Genomic DNA, 16,728 nt, shown 5'->3' with positions numbered 1-16,728 from the left:
ACTATTTTTTATACACTTCAAAAGAATTATCCAAATCACATACTCATGTAAAACAAGGTTTAGTTTGAGTACCTTTTTTTCAAAAGTCAACATGTATTTCATATATACTTAACAAGAATGAAAATGGTAATTATACAATAGTTTTATGTAGAAATAGAATTTGACAATCAAATAACAGTAAACTACTATAACTATGCAACTTAGGTCAACACAAGAGGACACTTTTGAAGGAGTACCTTTTCCCATAACAGATAATTTACCATCTCAAAAGCATTCAAAATACTGAAAATAGCAATACAAGTATACAACCTCTGATAATTTCTATTGTTAAGTTCCTTAATTTTTTTAAGTTGGTTGATGCTCAATGTAGTTATTCTTGGTACAAGTAAAATTACTTCTACATAAAAATAAACAATTACAACTAGCATAAGCATAATAAAAGTTGGACTCTAAGTATTACAATTTTTTATTTATTTAGTTACTTCTATATATGGTTAATAAATTAGAGCTACTTTAGTTGTAAAGAGAAATTAAGGGAAAAAGAAAAAGAGAAGTATGAAAAGACATATATATCCTTGTTCTAAAGAAAGGTGGAAAAGGAAGATGATGTGGCAAAATGTAGATCAGATGAGATGCAAAGAAATGTGGTTCACTTTCACTGAACTCACTTGAGTTCTGGAAAATGAAAATGGCGCTACTGAATCCGAACTTGAACCTCAGGTTACCATTAACAGCACCTTCCCAATCTCAGCAGCAACTATCATGGCGCTGCAATGTGGCGGTAGCACCCACCAACCTTGGCACGCGATTAGGATTCGGATCCCCCCTTTCTACTTGTTTCAGAGTGAGATGCAACGCGGCGGCGCAGGCCGTGAATGTTGCCGTTGGCAGCGGCACCCCTGTCAGAGCCACCAATATACTGGTAGTCGGCGCCACCGGAACTCTCGGCCGCCAGATTGTCCGCCGCGCACTCGACGAGGGCTACGATGTTAGGTGCCTCGTCCGCCCTCGCCCTGCCCCCGCCGACTTCCTTCGCGATTGGGGAGCAACCGTCGTCAATGTAATCCTATTTATTTATTTAGTTGTTATTATTATTATTATTAGGTGTTCATGTTCATATTTATTATTGAATTTAATTTTAATAAACTGTATTTTCACACGTGTTTTATATCTAATTTACGTAATTTCCTCAGTGTCACCTTATAAAAGAAGGCATGAATCATCATTTAAAAAAAATGAAAAATAGATGTGATTGGAATTCTATGCTAAACGTTTTCGATTAATCAAAATGAAAAAACTTTTGTGTGTAAACTCAGGAACAGTCGACATCGCATGAAGTTGATAGGTGAGAACGATTTGACTGATTTGACTAAATTTTCAACTTCATCCGAAATCGACTGCATCTGAGTTTTCAACTTTTGTATTGTAGCGTGACTGATTTTGTATGTAATAATCTTTTTCAATTCATCTAATCTAAGCTAATTTTTTCCCAGGCTGACCTCAGTAAACCGGAGACTATTCCGGCAACACTCGTCGGCGTCCATACTGTTATTGACTGTGCCACCGGCCGTCCCGAGGAGCCTATCAAAACTGTAACTAACTAACTAACTAATTAACTAACTCTTCAATTATTTCAGTATCTCAGTAATTTGCTCAAGTTTGTTCTTTAGGTGGATTGGGAAGGGAAAGTGGCTCTCATACAATGTGCTAAGGCAATGGGAATTCAGAAATATATTTTCTATTCCATACATAACTGTGACAAACATCCTGAGGTCCCTCTCATGGAAATCAAATACTGCACTGAGAAGTTCCTCCGTGATTCCGGCATCAATCACATCACAATCCGTTTATGTGGTTTCATGCAGGTAATTAAATTTCACTTACTTGTTATATTTCTTTCTTGTCAATTTCTAATGCAATTCTTAACCTTGATCTTGATTTATTGCAATTGTATGTAGGGCCTTATTGGCCAATATGCTGTTCCTATACTTGAAGAGAAATCTGTTTGGGGAACTGATGCTCCAACTAGAATTGCTTACATGGATACACAGGTGGATAGATGTTTCTTTAGATTATCCAGTTGATTGATTTAAACATCTAATGGATTAGTGATGTACATATATTCTTAGGATATAGCGCGTTTGACGTTTATAGCGCTACGTAATGAGAAGATGAATGGTAAACTTCTTACATTTGCTGGTCCTCGCGCATGGACAACCCAAGAGGTAACTTGTTGAATGTGCTATTTGGCTTGTTTGTTGCTTAATTATGGTCTATGGATCTTACTTGCACCTCTTTGATCATTTTTAGGTGATAACTTTGTGCGAGAGGCTTGCCGGACAAGATGCTAATGTAACTACAGTTCCTGTCTCTATTTTAAGATTCACTCGCCAGTTGACTCGGTTTTTTGAGTGGACAAATGATGTTGCTGACAGATTAGCATTTTCAGAGGTAAACTTTATAACTCTATATCACTAGTTATACTATAGAACTTATCTTAACCTTGTTGGTATTTACATAAACATGGCTCCCCTTGTTGCATATTGGTTGTACTCAAATTTTTTGTACTCAGAATTTTAATATCACTCGTTTTGATTAAGCACCAAGATTTTTCTCTATTTGAGAATTCTTATCAAGTTAGAACCATGAGAAACAAGATATTCTTGTCCATGGATTGCATAATCATATGCATTCTAATTAACTGTTTGATATTCTTATCTGTAAATTGTGCTACATCAAAACTGAGTCCATGGGAATTTGAAAAGCATTTTATTTTTGAATATATGATAAGTTATTAACGAAAAATGATGATGCCATTGATGCTCAATTAGAAAATTATGGGTCATTTAGCAACTTAGTGTAGGCAGATGCCAATGCGGGTTAGAATAGAAGATGCTACTTCCTTTTGGCTTTGGATCTTGTTTATCAATCGAGTGTCATGTGTTTTTCATTAGCTGTTGATCTGCCTGCAGTTTGCATAATCTAGTCTATGTATAGAATCATAGTTTTTTTACCTCTGTAATAATGGGGAAATTGTTTAAACTGGAAAACCTGCAGGTCCTTACCAGCGATACTGTGTTCTCTGTTCCGATGGGAGAGACATACAATCTTCTCGGCGTGGATTCAAAAGATATAGTTACATTGGAGAAGTACTTGCAAGATTACTTCACCAACATTTTGAAGAAATTGAAGGATCTAAAAGCCCAGTCAAAACAAACAGATATTTACTTCTGAATGATGATGATATGTAAATGAAAGCAAGGTCATCACTTAATTATTTTTATGTATATTTGTATTGTATTTTATGGTCTAACAATTGATTTTTGTTATTTAAAATTCGGAGCAATCCATTATACATACACACTCTATTTGGGTATGCTTAAGCTTATGTAATTACAGAGCTGATTTTGCTTTGGTTTAGTTTAGTTTGATGTAAGAACAATGGTTGCTTATGACAAATGGAATGGAAAAGAACAATGATGAGGTTTTTGTTACAAGACATGGGTATCTTTACTATCTTATTGTTTATTTCTCTAGTTACTTCCCTTCAATTTTTCTTCCCTACTAATAAGTATAATTCAGCCAATTTATGCAAAATGGACAATAGAAAGATGTGCAGTTTGCAGATGGATTGAAGACTAGGAAGATAATAAAATTATTTAGCAATCCACCAAGAATGCTACAGGGTAAAGAATGTTGAAGATTTTACTTTTTGGGTCTGTTGAATATGTGAAACACCATAGAGAGACAGTTGCCTCTGTCCTGTAAAAGGGGGTGCTCTAAAACCAATTGATTTTGAGATGCTATGGGTTTAAAAAAGTAGACTAATTATATATCAAGTATATATATATAAGCCTTTAAAATAGAAGTTTGACCCATTTAAAAAATTTTAACAGATTAAATGCACTAACTCAGTTATTTTTATTTTTTATTTCTCTATTTAAATAGGCCATTTTTAATTAAGAAAATCAGGATTAAAATTCTAACTTTGGCCTTTTTTTTTTCCTTTTTATTAAGTTATTGAATTGGAACTTAAGATATTTAGTTTGAATTATTAAAAAAGTTTGTCAAAAACATTTTTTAAAAAAAAAGCTAAAAAAATGGAATCAGGCTAAACGGGCTACCCTGTTTATTTTGTTACCAATTCGTTAAATCACCAGTTAATCTAGTCAAGTCCGTTAAACATTTTATTTTTACGAATCTATTTTTAGAACAAAAAAAAAATTGTTCGTCTGATATAATTAAATAGAATTATTCAATACTCTAACTAGTTGTTCTTCATCATTCATCTCTTTGACATAATTTCATCAGGTCATCGATGCGTGTTAAATCTTGATTCTTGAATGAATGAAATCTATTATTTATGATTATTATTAGTATGATAATACGTCATATTCTACCGTCAATCATATATTAATATTGACAAATCAGTTCTTCTAAAAAATGATAAAAAAATAGTAATATCAGACAATAAAATTGTAATCATCTTTAAATAATTGAGATAATAAAATTTATACATAATAAAAAATATAAATTTAACAATATGATTGACTTTTTATTTTACTAATTTCTAAATGTTAGCTGATTATTTTTTCCTCCAACGTTATCATATAAACCAACGCCTTCAACTTTCAACTTGGTAGGTAAAGTTTAAGATAAGATAACCTTGCTACTTATAGTGCATATTTTCTGCATCGCATGGTTTATTATATAAAATCAATGGGCTAATCAAACCATTGACGCCTTTGATTTTCAAACCCTCCCGAATTATATAATTGATGGCGTGTAAGAATAATATAAAGTTCTCCTATGTAGACTTCTTCCCAAGTGAAAAGAAAACTTAATTATTTAAATGATAATCTTCGAATTTTTTTTGGACATATTTAAGTATGTATAGTCTTTTTATTATCATAAAAAATATCAAACATCATTTAATGGAAAGCTCTATAGACACTTAAAGTAGTTATTAAAAAAAATCAAGTAACATTTTTTTTTTTTTACTTAAAACATTGTATAGATAAATGAATTACCTTGTGGAAAATTTGCATGGCATAGTCAAAATATGGATTAGCTTTGAAAATAATGTTTCTAGGATTTTAAATCTTAGCTTACACGGCAACAACAACATCCCTTGATTTCAAATCCACTTCAAAAGTGACATTTTACTTTGTGAACCTATGACGTTATTATTTATTAATAAAATTAGATAGCCAGACACATTTTTAATGAAGTTTAACGTCATGGGACACTTTTTCTTCGTACGTACATACGTGTCCGTTCTTTTTTTTTTTTCAATTTTTTTATCTTTCTTTATTATTATTGTGATGTTCTTCTTTTTTCTATCTTCGTCCTCTTTTATTATTATTATTGTGTCATTTTCATTTTTTTTATTTTTTTTATATATATTTAAAAAATTCGAACACATAAATTTTGATACACAACACAAAAATTTTAGTGAATAATATAAATCTTTTTTAAGATTATATATTTAGAATATTGATATCTAACTAACAAAATATGCACAATACAGAATTTTTTATACACAACACAATATTTTTAAGGATCACATATCTAAAATATTAATATCCAACTAATAAAATACGCACAACACATAAATTTTAGTATACGATACATAAAATTTTAAAAGACTGTATATTCAAAATATTAATTCACCTAACCAACAAAATATATTTATAACAAAAATTTATGTGTTATATACAAAAAATTTTATACTATATCATTAATTTGGTGTTATATATAAAAATTATTGTACTATGTACAAAAGCTTTTATACCATATTAATAAGTTTCTGTATACTCTAACAAAAAAATTGTGTTAAAAAAATATAGAAAAAGAAAAACAGTAACACATGAACATATTTTTTATTTTGTTAGATTTATATTAATTTAATTGAATTTAATTAAAAAATATTTGTACAAATAATATCATTGATTATTTTTATATATATACTTATTATATATGTTTGACTAAGAAAAAAGAAGATAAAATTAGCAACTAGAAAACAAAAAAGGAAAGCATATCAAACTCCAAATCATCACCTTAAAGAAAAAATATAATGCATATTCTCCTCACTGACCAGTCAACAATGACTGGATATATATAAGACCGAACATTCATTTTGTTTATATATAAATTAAATAATACTAGCATATTATAAATTGATGACCTTCAATAATATTATATGGAATTTTTGACATAATTAACCTTGGATAATTATGCATTTTTCTAGCTCAATTAAATGTGTTGGAGTCGTCAAACATTAGTATTCATTCTACTATATTAAAATCGTTATCAGCTACAAGTGACAAAATTCACACTAGCTAGACTAATATATAAGTAATTTACTTCATGATTCTTTTTTCGATACATTGATTTATGACAATATGACAGGAATTCAAAACTTCAATCTAAACACAAATTTCTTACCACAAGACTGTTAGGCTATTAGTGGCTTAAAATTTAATTCATGATTTTATTAAAGGCATAGTGTTTGATTATGTTCACTCAATTTTTATATATTATTTAATTTCAATCTAAATTTATTAAAATTACATCTTTGTGCTTTTACGTTAATTTTTGTGTTCAATTTTTATGCACTATCATAGTAAATATATTTGCAATCATACGCAATCAATTACATATACAAATAGAGTTGATTCTCAATGTCATTATCTGAAAATCCATGTGCAAATATATGATTAAATATTGGTATATATAAAAATATCTTACATTATATTTAATGTATAAAAGTTATATTTTTTAATTCCAAAACTGAGAATAAACTATTTGTGTGAAAATAAGTAAACTTTAAATAGACAAAATATTCAAATAAAATAATAACACATACAAATAATAATTTTGCATAAGATTCTATATAAATAAATAACTGCAATTTGTATATAAAAAGTTCTTTCAATGACTTAAATGCAACATCATCCTGACTTAAAAAGTTAAAAGCAAGAGAGTTGAATTGGATTATATTTGGATTATTTATACTAATTAAGTAATTATTCGTAGTATAGAATCAAGTGTTTTCAAAGGCTTATATACATAGTCAAAGGTTTATATACATTGTAAGAACTTTAGTTTATATAAAAAATTTATCATATTAGTAAATAAATTATTTTCACATTCTTTACTTAATCTAAACAAACAAATTTAATTTGTTTAAGTGTAATTTTTTATATTATCAAGCAGCTCCACATAAAATTTATATGCACATGGCAACACGTATATTTACAAAATAAGGAGAAAAATTATATCACGCTTCAAAGTCACAACTACATGCTATCTCTATCTTCTTTCTTTTTTTATTTTCCAATGAGAAAAAAAAAGAAAAAAGAAAAAAGAAAAAAAGGACGCTGTAAAAATACATTTTATCTTCTTACAGGAGTGAGGAAAACAGTTAGTGACCGTTTTCAACGTGCCACGTAAGCAATCAACGACTTTTTAAACCACTTTGGGGCCCGCAATTCAAGACTAATCGCCAACCGAACTTGAACGGCGCCAAAAAAATTTTACTGTGCCACGTGGATCTCCGAGTCACCTACTACACTCCACGATTCGGATCTTCTCCCTGATGCGAACCGGTTCAAGCTACCCAAACCGGGAGGTTCAATGGAAACCAATTCGTTAAACGACTCGTCGTTTTGGATGGCTTTGTTGCTACTGTCACCGCGCGACTTTCTACTGTTGCTTCTTTTATTCTTCTTCTTCTTCGTCGATGAATCCTCCGAAGATGGATCGGGTTTCTGAACCGGTTTTCCTCGTCGACCGGATCTGAAAATGGCGCGAAGGCTTTCAAAGAAACCGGTTTTGCGTCTCCCGCTCCGGCAAGATTTTTGTCTCGCGATGGTGACGGTGGAGGTGGCAGCTGCAGCGGCGGTGGATGAGGATATGCTCCGTTGGCGAGTTCTTAAACGGCGGTTCCGGTTTGATCTAACCCTACCGATGCACGAGACCTTCGGCGACGATGGCTCGTATACGACGACGGCGGAGTCAGATTTTCCGACGGAAGCGCTCCGCTTCGGAAACAGCCTGGCGTTTCCCTGCCGGTTGTGGTGGATGCGGCGGCTCTGGCTTGCGTCAGCGAACGCCGATTTCTGCGATTTCGGTAGTCCGATAATCGCAGCTTTGGATTTCATCAGATTCTTGGAGAATCGCTGAGAGTTGTTGTTGGAGCCAGGGTTCGACGTCGCGAATACGGAGCTTCCTTTCGTGGATTCTTTCCGCTCGTAAACGACGGCGTTTCGGTCCAACCAGTCGAACTCAGCTTCGCCGGAGAGCCAGATCGATTCCGGCGGCGGCCAATCAGTAGTATCGTCGTCGCCGGCGATTGTCTCGCATGCTACTTTCCGATCGGAGGAACCTCCGGCGCATGCAGAAACCAGCGACTCCAAATCCACCTGTGGCATCGAATTCTGTAACCCTAGATCGTTTAAAACACAGTTTCAGAGAGAGAAAGAGAAGGCTTTCGAAGTTTGTTTTTTTCTGTTTTCTGTTGAGTACTGACGGTGGTAACGTATTTAATCCTTGTGTTGTATTTATATGAAGGACTGAATGAATATTCTTCTGTTCATATCTCTTTTTTTTTTTCATAGGGTATGAGAGAGAATATTATATTCTTAAAATTTTATTGTAGAAAAGAAGAAGATAGAAAAAGCATCTTCATTTTTTTAAAAACCAAAAAATTGGGCCATTTGTCAAAAGAATACGAAAGCAATCTCAAAGCAAAGTGCATGCATACAGTAGTATAGTAATTAAACTGGTAATAATATAATAATAAATAAGAAGAATATAATATAATATAATATAATGCTTTGGTTGTTTACTTTTGTTCTAACTAGTTTCCACCTTCCACTACTCTTCTTTTTGCCTCTGTTCTAGATTCTAGAATACCAATTAGGGTACGTTGCCTTTCTTTTTTTAATTTCTAGAACAATATTATTTTATTGTATAATGGTTGTGAATGTTTGTGGATGGCTTGGCTCATTATATACAATGCAAGTTTATATTCTACTTTTGAATGACGGTAAGGAATTAAAAATTAGTGATTTAATTAGTAATGAGGGGTGACATGGAACTGAATTTAGTTTAATTTGCTTGACTTGATAAAATATTCTTAAATTGCTTTGTGATATATAATTTAATATATATTCTTGTATGTACTATTTTCTTTATCAATTTTATTTTGTATACATTTTTATAGTAAATATTATTTTGATATTAGTATTTTTTAATAATTAAATATATTTTTATTTTATTAATTAAAAATATTTTAAATACACATTTAATTATTAATAATAAGTATATTTTTATACTAATATCAAGAATATTTGGTATATAAATAATATTTTTTAAATATATCTTGTATATTTTTTTCTTTTCTTTTTATTTTTATTAATTACATAAAAAATATATAAAAAAAAGTGCATATAAAATAATATATAATATTCCACTTTGTTACAATCTCATATTATTATCCTATATGATTACTTGATTAGTATGCACGAGATGTGTTTAACCTTAACACATCATCGAAAGCATTCACTAAAGCTTATTACCATATTAGACACGATTCTTTTGCGAGAATCAATGTTACGTTTGGGAACATGTGAAAAATATTTAATATATTTTTTTATTTATAAAATCAGAAAACAACTTTTTCTAACTGGGGAAAAACCTTTTAGAAAAATATTGCGAGCTAGCTAGATGAGCCCACTGATTTACTTACCAAAGGATAAGGTTAAAAGAAAAGGGAAGGAAAAACTTAAGAAATTAATTGGAGTAGGTGTCATTAATTTTTGTTAGGTTTGTTTAGGTTTCAACTAAAAGTGAGAGTAAAAATTAAATTAAAAACCGAGGAAGAGATAGCATCCACACTTCTTACCAAATAAATAGGTATTATAACTAATTTAAGTTTGTTGAGCAGTGGAAATTTAGGTGTAGTCGACTTTACATGAAGTTAATAGTTGAGAGCCGTTAGACGAAAATTTAGTCAAATTAATCAAATTATCTAACGACTATTAATTATCAACTTTTTGTGAAATCGACTGTCACCTGAATTTTCACCTTTGTTAAGTGATCAATTTATTTATTTGTTATTTAAATAAGTATTAAGAGTTTAAATTTTATTTTACTTATATAATAATTTATTAACCAACCATAAATTTTTAAATAAAATTTAGATATATAATAAATTAATCTTTGACATAAAGAATATCGTAAAAGAAAAAAAAAAGGTACTATATACATATATTGTGTGGCTCCATGCATTTACCTGATAACATGCAATAATATATATGTACTAACACTGGATTTTCCTAATATAAGATGCCTTAAAAAAGTTTCTTATGGAAAGATAACTTTCATCTTGCATTAAGTTATTAAAAGAGACTTCTCTGTCATATTAGAACTATAACTTATGAGAATTATTTAGATAAAAAAATTTAAAATGTCTTTTTTTTAAGATGTATTTTATTAATTAAAACATTAATATATATATAATTAATTAAATTATATTATTTTTATTAAAATTAGATTAAATAAAATTGATATAATAAAAAAATAATGAATCAAATATTAAATTATTTAAATTAATATTTTTTTAAAATAAATAACTATAATATTTTTATTATAAAAAATGACTAAAATATTTTTATTATATATATATATATATATATATATATATATATATATATAGATTTTTTTATATGAGTTGTTCATAGCTTATAATAATGTTTGCAAAAGGGTGTGAATCACCCCAAAATCATTTAAAGAAAAAAATTGAATCAAATCGTTAGTGGCAATACAAAAGAGACAACAATCAATGATAGATCTATCTTTTAAGTTTTTAATCATTTTAGATTGTTGAATTTCACAGTCAACAATTAAATTAGTCTCCTAATATAAAATTCAAACACCAAATCAAATTAATTAACATATGCATATGCATATTTTAATAGATATAACATACTCTTTATTCGAATTATTGCATATGCATATTTAATTAATTTTAAGATAATTATTTTATTAATTTTTATAATTTTATTAAGTTTATAATTAGATTTTATATTTTTTTAATAAATAAATTTTTATATTATTTTTAATTTTATAATTTGATTATTTTTATGTTAAAAATGTTAAAATTAATGGAAATTTTTTAAAAAATACATAATCAAATATTTGTTTAAGTTTTTAATTATAGATATTTTTAATTTATAAAAAATATTTTATTAATTCTAATACTTTTTATACTAATAAAAAATTAATTATAAAATTAAAATAATATAAAAATTTAATTAAAAAAATTAATTATAAATTTAATAAAATCATAAAAATTAAGTGAAGAATTAAACCATAATTTTATGTACCACCAAAAAGTACACATAAAATTTCTATTGTTTAATGTTGAGACGCCGAGTTAATTAGATAGAGCCAAGGCATATATAAATAATTTATCATTTCTAGAAGATGTGAACAAACACTGGATTGAGACTCAGAGGTGGGGTTATTTGATTATGTCTACTAGTGCTGAAAAAGTGTTGAAGTCAAATCACGCTTAGGTATAACATTATTTTCAAACTCACAAAAAAAAAAGAATAATGATAAATATATTTTTCTATTATACTAAGTTGCTACTAGCTAGCTAGCAGCCATATTAGGATAATTATTCTTTATCAAACCTAGCTTTGAGTAGCACTACTCCTTATTGATTCTAGAAACGTTTATGATATACAGATTATAGAAATATGATATGAAATTATAATATTTTTTAATATGTAATTGATTGTAAAAATAATATAAAAATTATTAAAATTTCAATAAGCAGATAATATGGTTTGATATATTTTTAGAGCGATTAAAAAAAAGGAGGGGGCCGGGGGGGTTGATTAAACAAATGTTAGGTGGTTAATATTTATATTTTAAATTGTTTAGATTTATTTTATATTTGAGTTAATATTAGCTAATTTTATATTTTATATTTTTTATTAAAAATGTTTATTTTCTAATATTCTTAAAATATATACATTGTTCGAACTGTATTATATAGGGTTTATAATTTCATATAAATAAAATAAAATTACTAAGTTGTGTAACACACTGCTAAAGTGAAGAAAATAGTACTTCTATTATTATCGGAGTAATAAACACTTAATTGGTCTTTAAAAAATTTTAGTTTTGACACTTCTCCCAAATTATTGTTACTCTAAAAGTTCTCGAATTGTATTGATCTGCCTTTGCAAAGCCATTAATTTGTCTTATCATGTTTTTTTATCTAATTATATGATAATAAAATTTGTTAAAAATATATTTATTCAATATGCATAATAAAATTTTATTAAAAGTGATAGAGAGTCTAATTTATATAATGTAAGTAATTTTCAATGACTTTTAAAATAATAAAATTTTATTAAAATTAAAGCTAAAATATTTAATTTAAAATTTGTTGGAGATGAATTTAAATATTTTCTCTTATTAATATCTTTTATTATGAGGAATACTTTCATTCTTTTATAGTCATGCTCTTAATAATAGGACAATGTTTTATCCTTTAACGATGAAGGGCCATAAATCATAAGCAAAATTTTATATAAACTTAGCTAATAATTCTATCCATATACCATTTCTTCTTATGATCATCACCAATTCACACAATCTTTGGTGCTATATTGTAAGTGTTGAGTTTTCCATGCTTAGGATCCGATCGAAAAATGTTTTTTGGAATTAAAAGTGCTCAACATAATAAGGTAAAATAAAGAAATCGAAATTAATAGGATAATTCAAAGTATAAACTGTCATCTAATAACTTGAAATGTAAACTAACTCTTACTCATCTTTGATATTGCCATCAACAACTAAAGAGTTTATCACCCATCCACTTGTCGGAGAGTATAAAGGACCTGTTTATTATTTTTGCTACACCTGAACGTTGATTATTGAAGACTCCATTATTTCTTTTTAGTCAAATTGTCCAGATAACAGCAAAAGATCCAATTACCCATCTCTTTCTCTCATTCTTTCTTAGTGAATCATTCGTCCACCTCTCAAAGTGTTGCTTTAGTGTACCTGACACAGTCCATATCCTTTCAAGAGTAAACAGCCAAACACACCACACTTGCCAAATGAACTCACATCACAACCAACAAACAGATGAAAAACAGGCTCAACAGACTTACAACATAAAACACATATTATCAAGCTGGTTAATGGCACCTAATCTGCATAGTTTTTCTTTAGTATTCACCCTCTCAACCAGAACAAACTAAGAAAACAACTCGACCTTTGGTGACGAAACCCCTATAAACAGCACTAGTGAAACTATAGCTTGTTATTTCTTCCAAAAGAACAGCTTCTTGCAACACTTGCACAAAGGAGTTAGTCGAAAAAATATCACTTTTAACAAATTTTCAGACCACTCTATCATCTCTCTCAGTTGTTAGCTTAACTGACTGTAAGATCTTGTGGAGTTGGTTTAAAAGTTCCAGCTCCCATTAAAATAACTCTCTCCTCCATTGAAAACTCCAAGTCCACTCTAACTCATTCCAAAACCCGCAATCCCTTATAACATATCCTTTAAAGTTTGAGATCGAAAAAAATCTTAAAAACATGTCTTTCAACACACCACTAGTTAGTCAAACATCCTCCCAAAATTAAATTATTCTACTATTTTTACTTTTATTGACAAACTTCTGATCATTTTCTCTCTGATATATAACTATCTGATTTGAATTTGACAAATACTAAACAATTTTAGTACAAGGACAATCTCCAAACCACAGTTTGAACTCAGATACAACATATTAAAAAAGAGGTACATGGAAAATCATTTGAGCTTAAGCCTCAGCTGCCCATTGGCCATTGATTTAAACTTGGATACAGCATATTAAAAGACATACAATTTACCACTTAAATTAAGGTGTCAATTGAATTTTTTTTTTTTTACATTGAAATTTGAATCCTTTTTATTTTTGGGTTTACTTGAGTAGTTGTGTGGGCAACTATTCTCTTACAAGTATCATTCCAGGCCCATTTATAACATGTCCATTTTGGAGAATTAACTGAATTGTCTTTGAAAATTTTTGCATGTTAGACCCAAATATGAGCATCATATTGCTCATACAAATGGACCCTATCTATCTATGGAGAGTCAATGTTGCTTAATATGAACCCCAAAGAACTCACAATACCCTAAAATATCTTGAAGACTTGAACTCAAGCTTGAATTATCTATTGACTAATCAAACTAGACAAAAGAAGAAGAAGAAGTTAGGTATATATGAAGAGGGAAATGCTATATTGACGGATTTGGATCCTCTAAAGTTTGAATTTCACTTTAAAGAGTAAAGTGTAATCTTTCACCATTGATTTCATAGGTGGGACCAAAAATAAATATGAAGGAGAAACTATTCAAAGATAAAAGATCACACTTTACTCTCTAAAGTAAAATTCAAACTTTAGAGGATTCAAATCCTATATTGACTATCTCATTATTATTATTATTATTATTATTATTATTATTATTATAAGAAAGACAGTACTGAATATCTATACTTTATTTAATCAGTGAATCTTATTATATACCTTTCAAATTTAATAATATTTATTGTGGCCAAAGCCAATGACTAATAATTCAATTGATCATAGATTATTAGTTTAAATATAAGTGTATAACTTAGAAGTTAAAGCTTGCCGTCACATCCAGGGAAGAATAAATACTCCCTTCTCATATTAGCTATCTTTTTTTTTAAATGGTACATACTTATTAAAATGATCATTATATTCTATTAAAAAAATAAGCAAATAACCAAAACAAAAATATTTTAGCATTATTTGCTCTTTATATTAATTTTTTTCTAACTTTTTTTTATTAAAAAAAAACTAAAACAATATAGTTTTAAAATAATGTTTGTTTTTAGAGACTAAAATTGAGAGATTGAAACTCAATATTGTGCTTAGTGGCCAAAAATTGAAACTAAAATTTTAGTATCTTTAAAAAATAAAAACACAAAAGACTGAAACATTTAAAAATACTGATAAAATTTTAATAATATTTATTCTTAAAAATATCTTTATTTAACGTTGTAAATTTATCTTTTAATTTATATTTATTTTAAACTAAATATAATACTAAAATATAATTTAGTTAATATATTTTATCCTAAATATAATACAAATATTTAATTTAACCTCTATTTTTCGATCTTAGTTTCTTAATCTCACTCTCTCTTTTTAATGTAGCTTCAGCAACTATATAATTATTTTTTTGTTGAATAAAATATTTCTGAAAATAATAAAATAAAGGAGAACATGAATGATTTGATGAATTTACAAAGGTTTTCAACGTGCCAAGAAACAATTAGAGATTGACCATGGTGATGGGAGTTTCTGGCACACCAGCTTTTACCAGCCAACCAAAAGAAGACAAAATGCCAAACGAATACTCAAAAGACCCAACAAAGCTTGCCGGTGATTAGATGTAAGGCTGTAAAGGGCAACCACCATTTCTTTTCCTGTGTTTCGATTGGATAATAATACAGAGGGTATTATTTTTTTGTAACAAAGTTTTCATTTTAATTTAATATATACTATCTAAATCTCTTATTATTAAATCAGTCCTAATAAAAATACTATTTATACATTAAAATTAATTATCTCTTTATAATAAATATTATTATTTAATTTAATTTTAATACATATTTTATATTTTAACATATATTTTATACTAATAACTAAATTTTATATTAATCAAATATGATCGCAAAATGTGTATAATTATGATGTTTTTTTACATATTCAGCATCCATTTTGCTACTTGAGTACTTCCTTTAACTTTTTTCATACTTATAATCTAGGGGTGGCAAACGGAGAAGTCCGCCCCGATCCGCTTAGTGAGACAATCCTAAAATCCTAACCTGCTTTGCCTAATAGCGGGCTGGCGGCCCGGCGGACTAAACCTGCCAAATAACTTCTTTTTTTTTTTACTTTTAACTATTAAATAATATATATAAAGGCATAAAAAATCTCTCATATTTTTTACTTTTAACTATTATAATTTCTAAAAGTATAAACAAATTATAATTTTTATATTCACAAATATTAAAGTCTTTGTAATTATAAATATTATTTTCAAAGCAAAATAAGCATAATTCAACACATAATTATAAATATTGTCTTTAAAACAAACTAAATATAATCCAAAATACTCAATTTTTATCTTCATTCTCTTGTAAGTTGGGTTTTGGTAAAAAAAATTGTAAAAATACCCTTTGCTAAAAAAAATTCTAAGCCCGGCGGAGAAGCTCGCCCTGCCCTGCCAAAGTCCACGATTTAAGCGGTGCGGGTTAGGCGGACTTTTACTATTTAACGGTCCTAATTTTCCAGCCCAGCCCGCCTTTTTTGACGGGTCACGCGGATCGGCCCGACGGATTTAGACCCGTTTACCACCCCTATTATGATCATCAATCGAATTTCATTAACCAAAATATTTATCTCTATTACTCTCTAATTTAAAAGCTTTCAAAATAAAATTAAGTAATTGAAAAATGATATACAATTATTTTGCTCGGTAATATATTAATATCATTTTTAGACTAATCCAATTACATCTTAATAAATTGACAAAGAGAGGGATTTAACTGATTTTTTTTTCATTTTGTTTGTTTCTATTTTTTTAAAAAATTAAAAGTAAAAAATAGGATAAATTAC

At 28.5% G+C, this 16,728-nt stretch overlaps 2 protein-coding genes across 2 annotated transcripts; one reads left to right on the top strand and one right to left on the bottom strand.

Moving 5' to 3' along the window:
* Positions 1 to 574: 574 nt before the first annotated feature.
* On the top strand, positions 575 to 3,497 carry LOC112758576 (protein HIGH CHLOROPHYLL FLUORESCENCE PHENOTYPE 244, chloroplastic-like). The gene is made up of 7 exons (XM_025807287.3): positions 575 to 1,060; positions 1,494 to 1,592; positions 1,671 to 1,865; positions 1,959 to 2,051; positions 2,130 to 2,225; positions 2,311 to 2,451; positions 3,058 to 3,497. The coding sequence occupies exons 1-7, from the start codon at positions 683 to 685 to the stop codon at positions 3,232 to 3,234; spliced, it is 1,179 nt and encodes a 392-aa protein (XP_025663072.1). The 5' UTR covers positions 575 to 682; the 3' UTR covers positions 3,235 to 3,497.
* Positions 3,498 to 7,256: 3,759 nt separating this feature from the next.
* LOC112758570 (uncharacterized) lies at positions 7,257 to 8,831 on the bottom strand. The gene has a single exon (XM_025807276.3). It carries the CDS (start codon positions 8,433 to 8,435, stop codon positions 7,539 to 7,541), a length of 897 nt encoding a protein of 298 aa, XP_025663061.1. The 5' UTR covers positions 8,436 to 8,831; the 3' UTR covers positions 7,257 to 7,538.
* Between the last annotated feature and the right edge of the window lie 7,897 nt (positions 8,832 to 16,728).

The sequence above is a fragment of the Arachis hypogaea genome, chromosome 2 (genome assembly GCF_003086295.3).
Source record: "Arachis hypogaea cultivar Tifrunner chromosome 2, arahy.Tifrunner.gnm2.J5K5, whole genome shotgun sequence".
Lineage (NCBI taxonomy): Eukaryota > Viridiplantae > Streptophyta > Magnoliopsida > Fabales > Fabaceae > Arachis > Arachis hypogaea.
Note: the sequence above shows the minus strand (reverse complement) of the source record. Positions and strands in the feature narration are given on the sequence as shown.

Coding starts and splice junctions, on each gene's coding strand:
- LOC112758576 (XM_025807287.3), top strand. CDS start 683: ATGAAAATGGCGCTACTGAATCCGAACTTGAACCTCAGGTTACCATTA. Junction 1,593..1,670: donor CCGAGGAGCCTATCAAAACT/GTAACTAACTAA, acceptor TTTGTTCTTTAG/GTGGATTGGGAAGGGAAAGT. Junction 1,866..1,958: donor GTTTATGTGGTTTCATGCAG/GTAATTAAATTT, acceptor AATTGTATGTAG/GGCCTTATTGGCCAATATGC.
- LOC112758570 (XM_025807276.3), bottom strand. CDS start 8,435: ATGCCACAGGTGGATTTGGAGTCGCTGGTTTCTGCATGCGCCGGAGGT.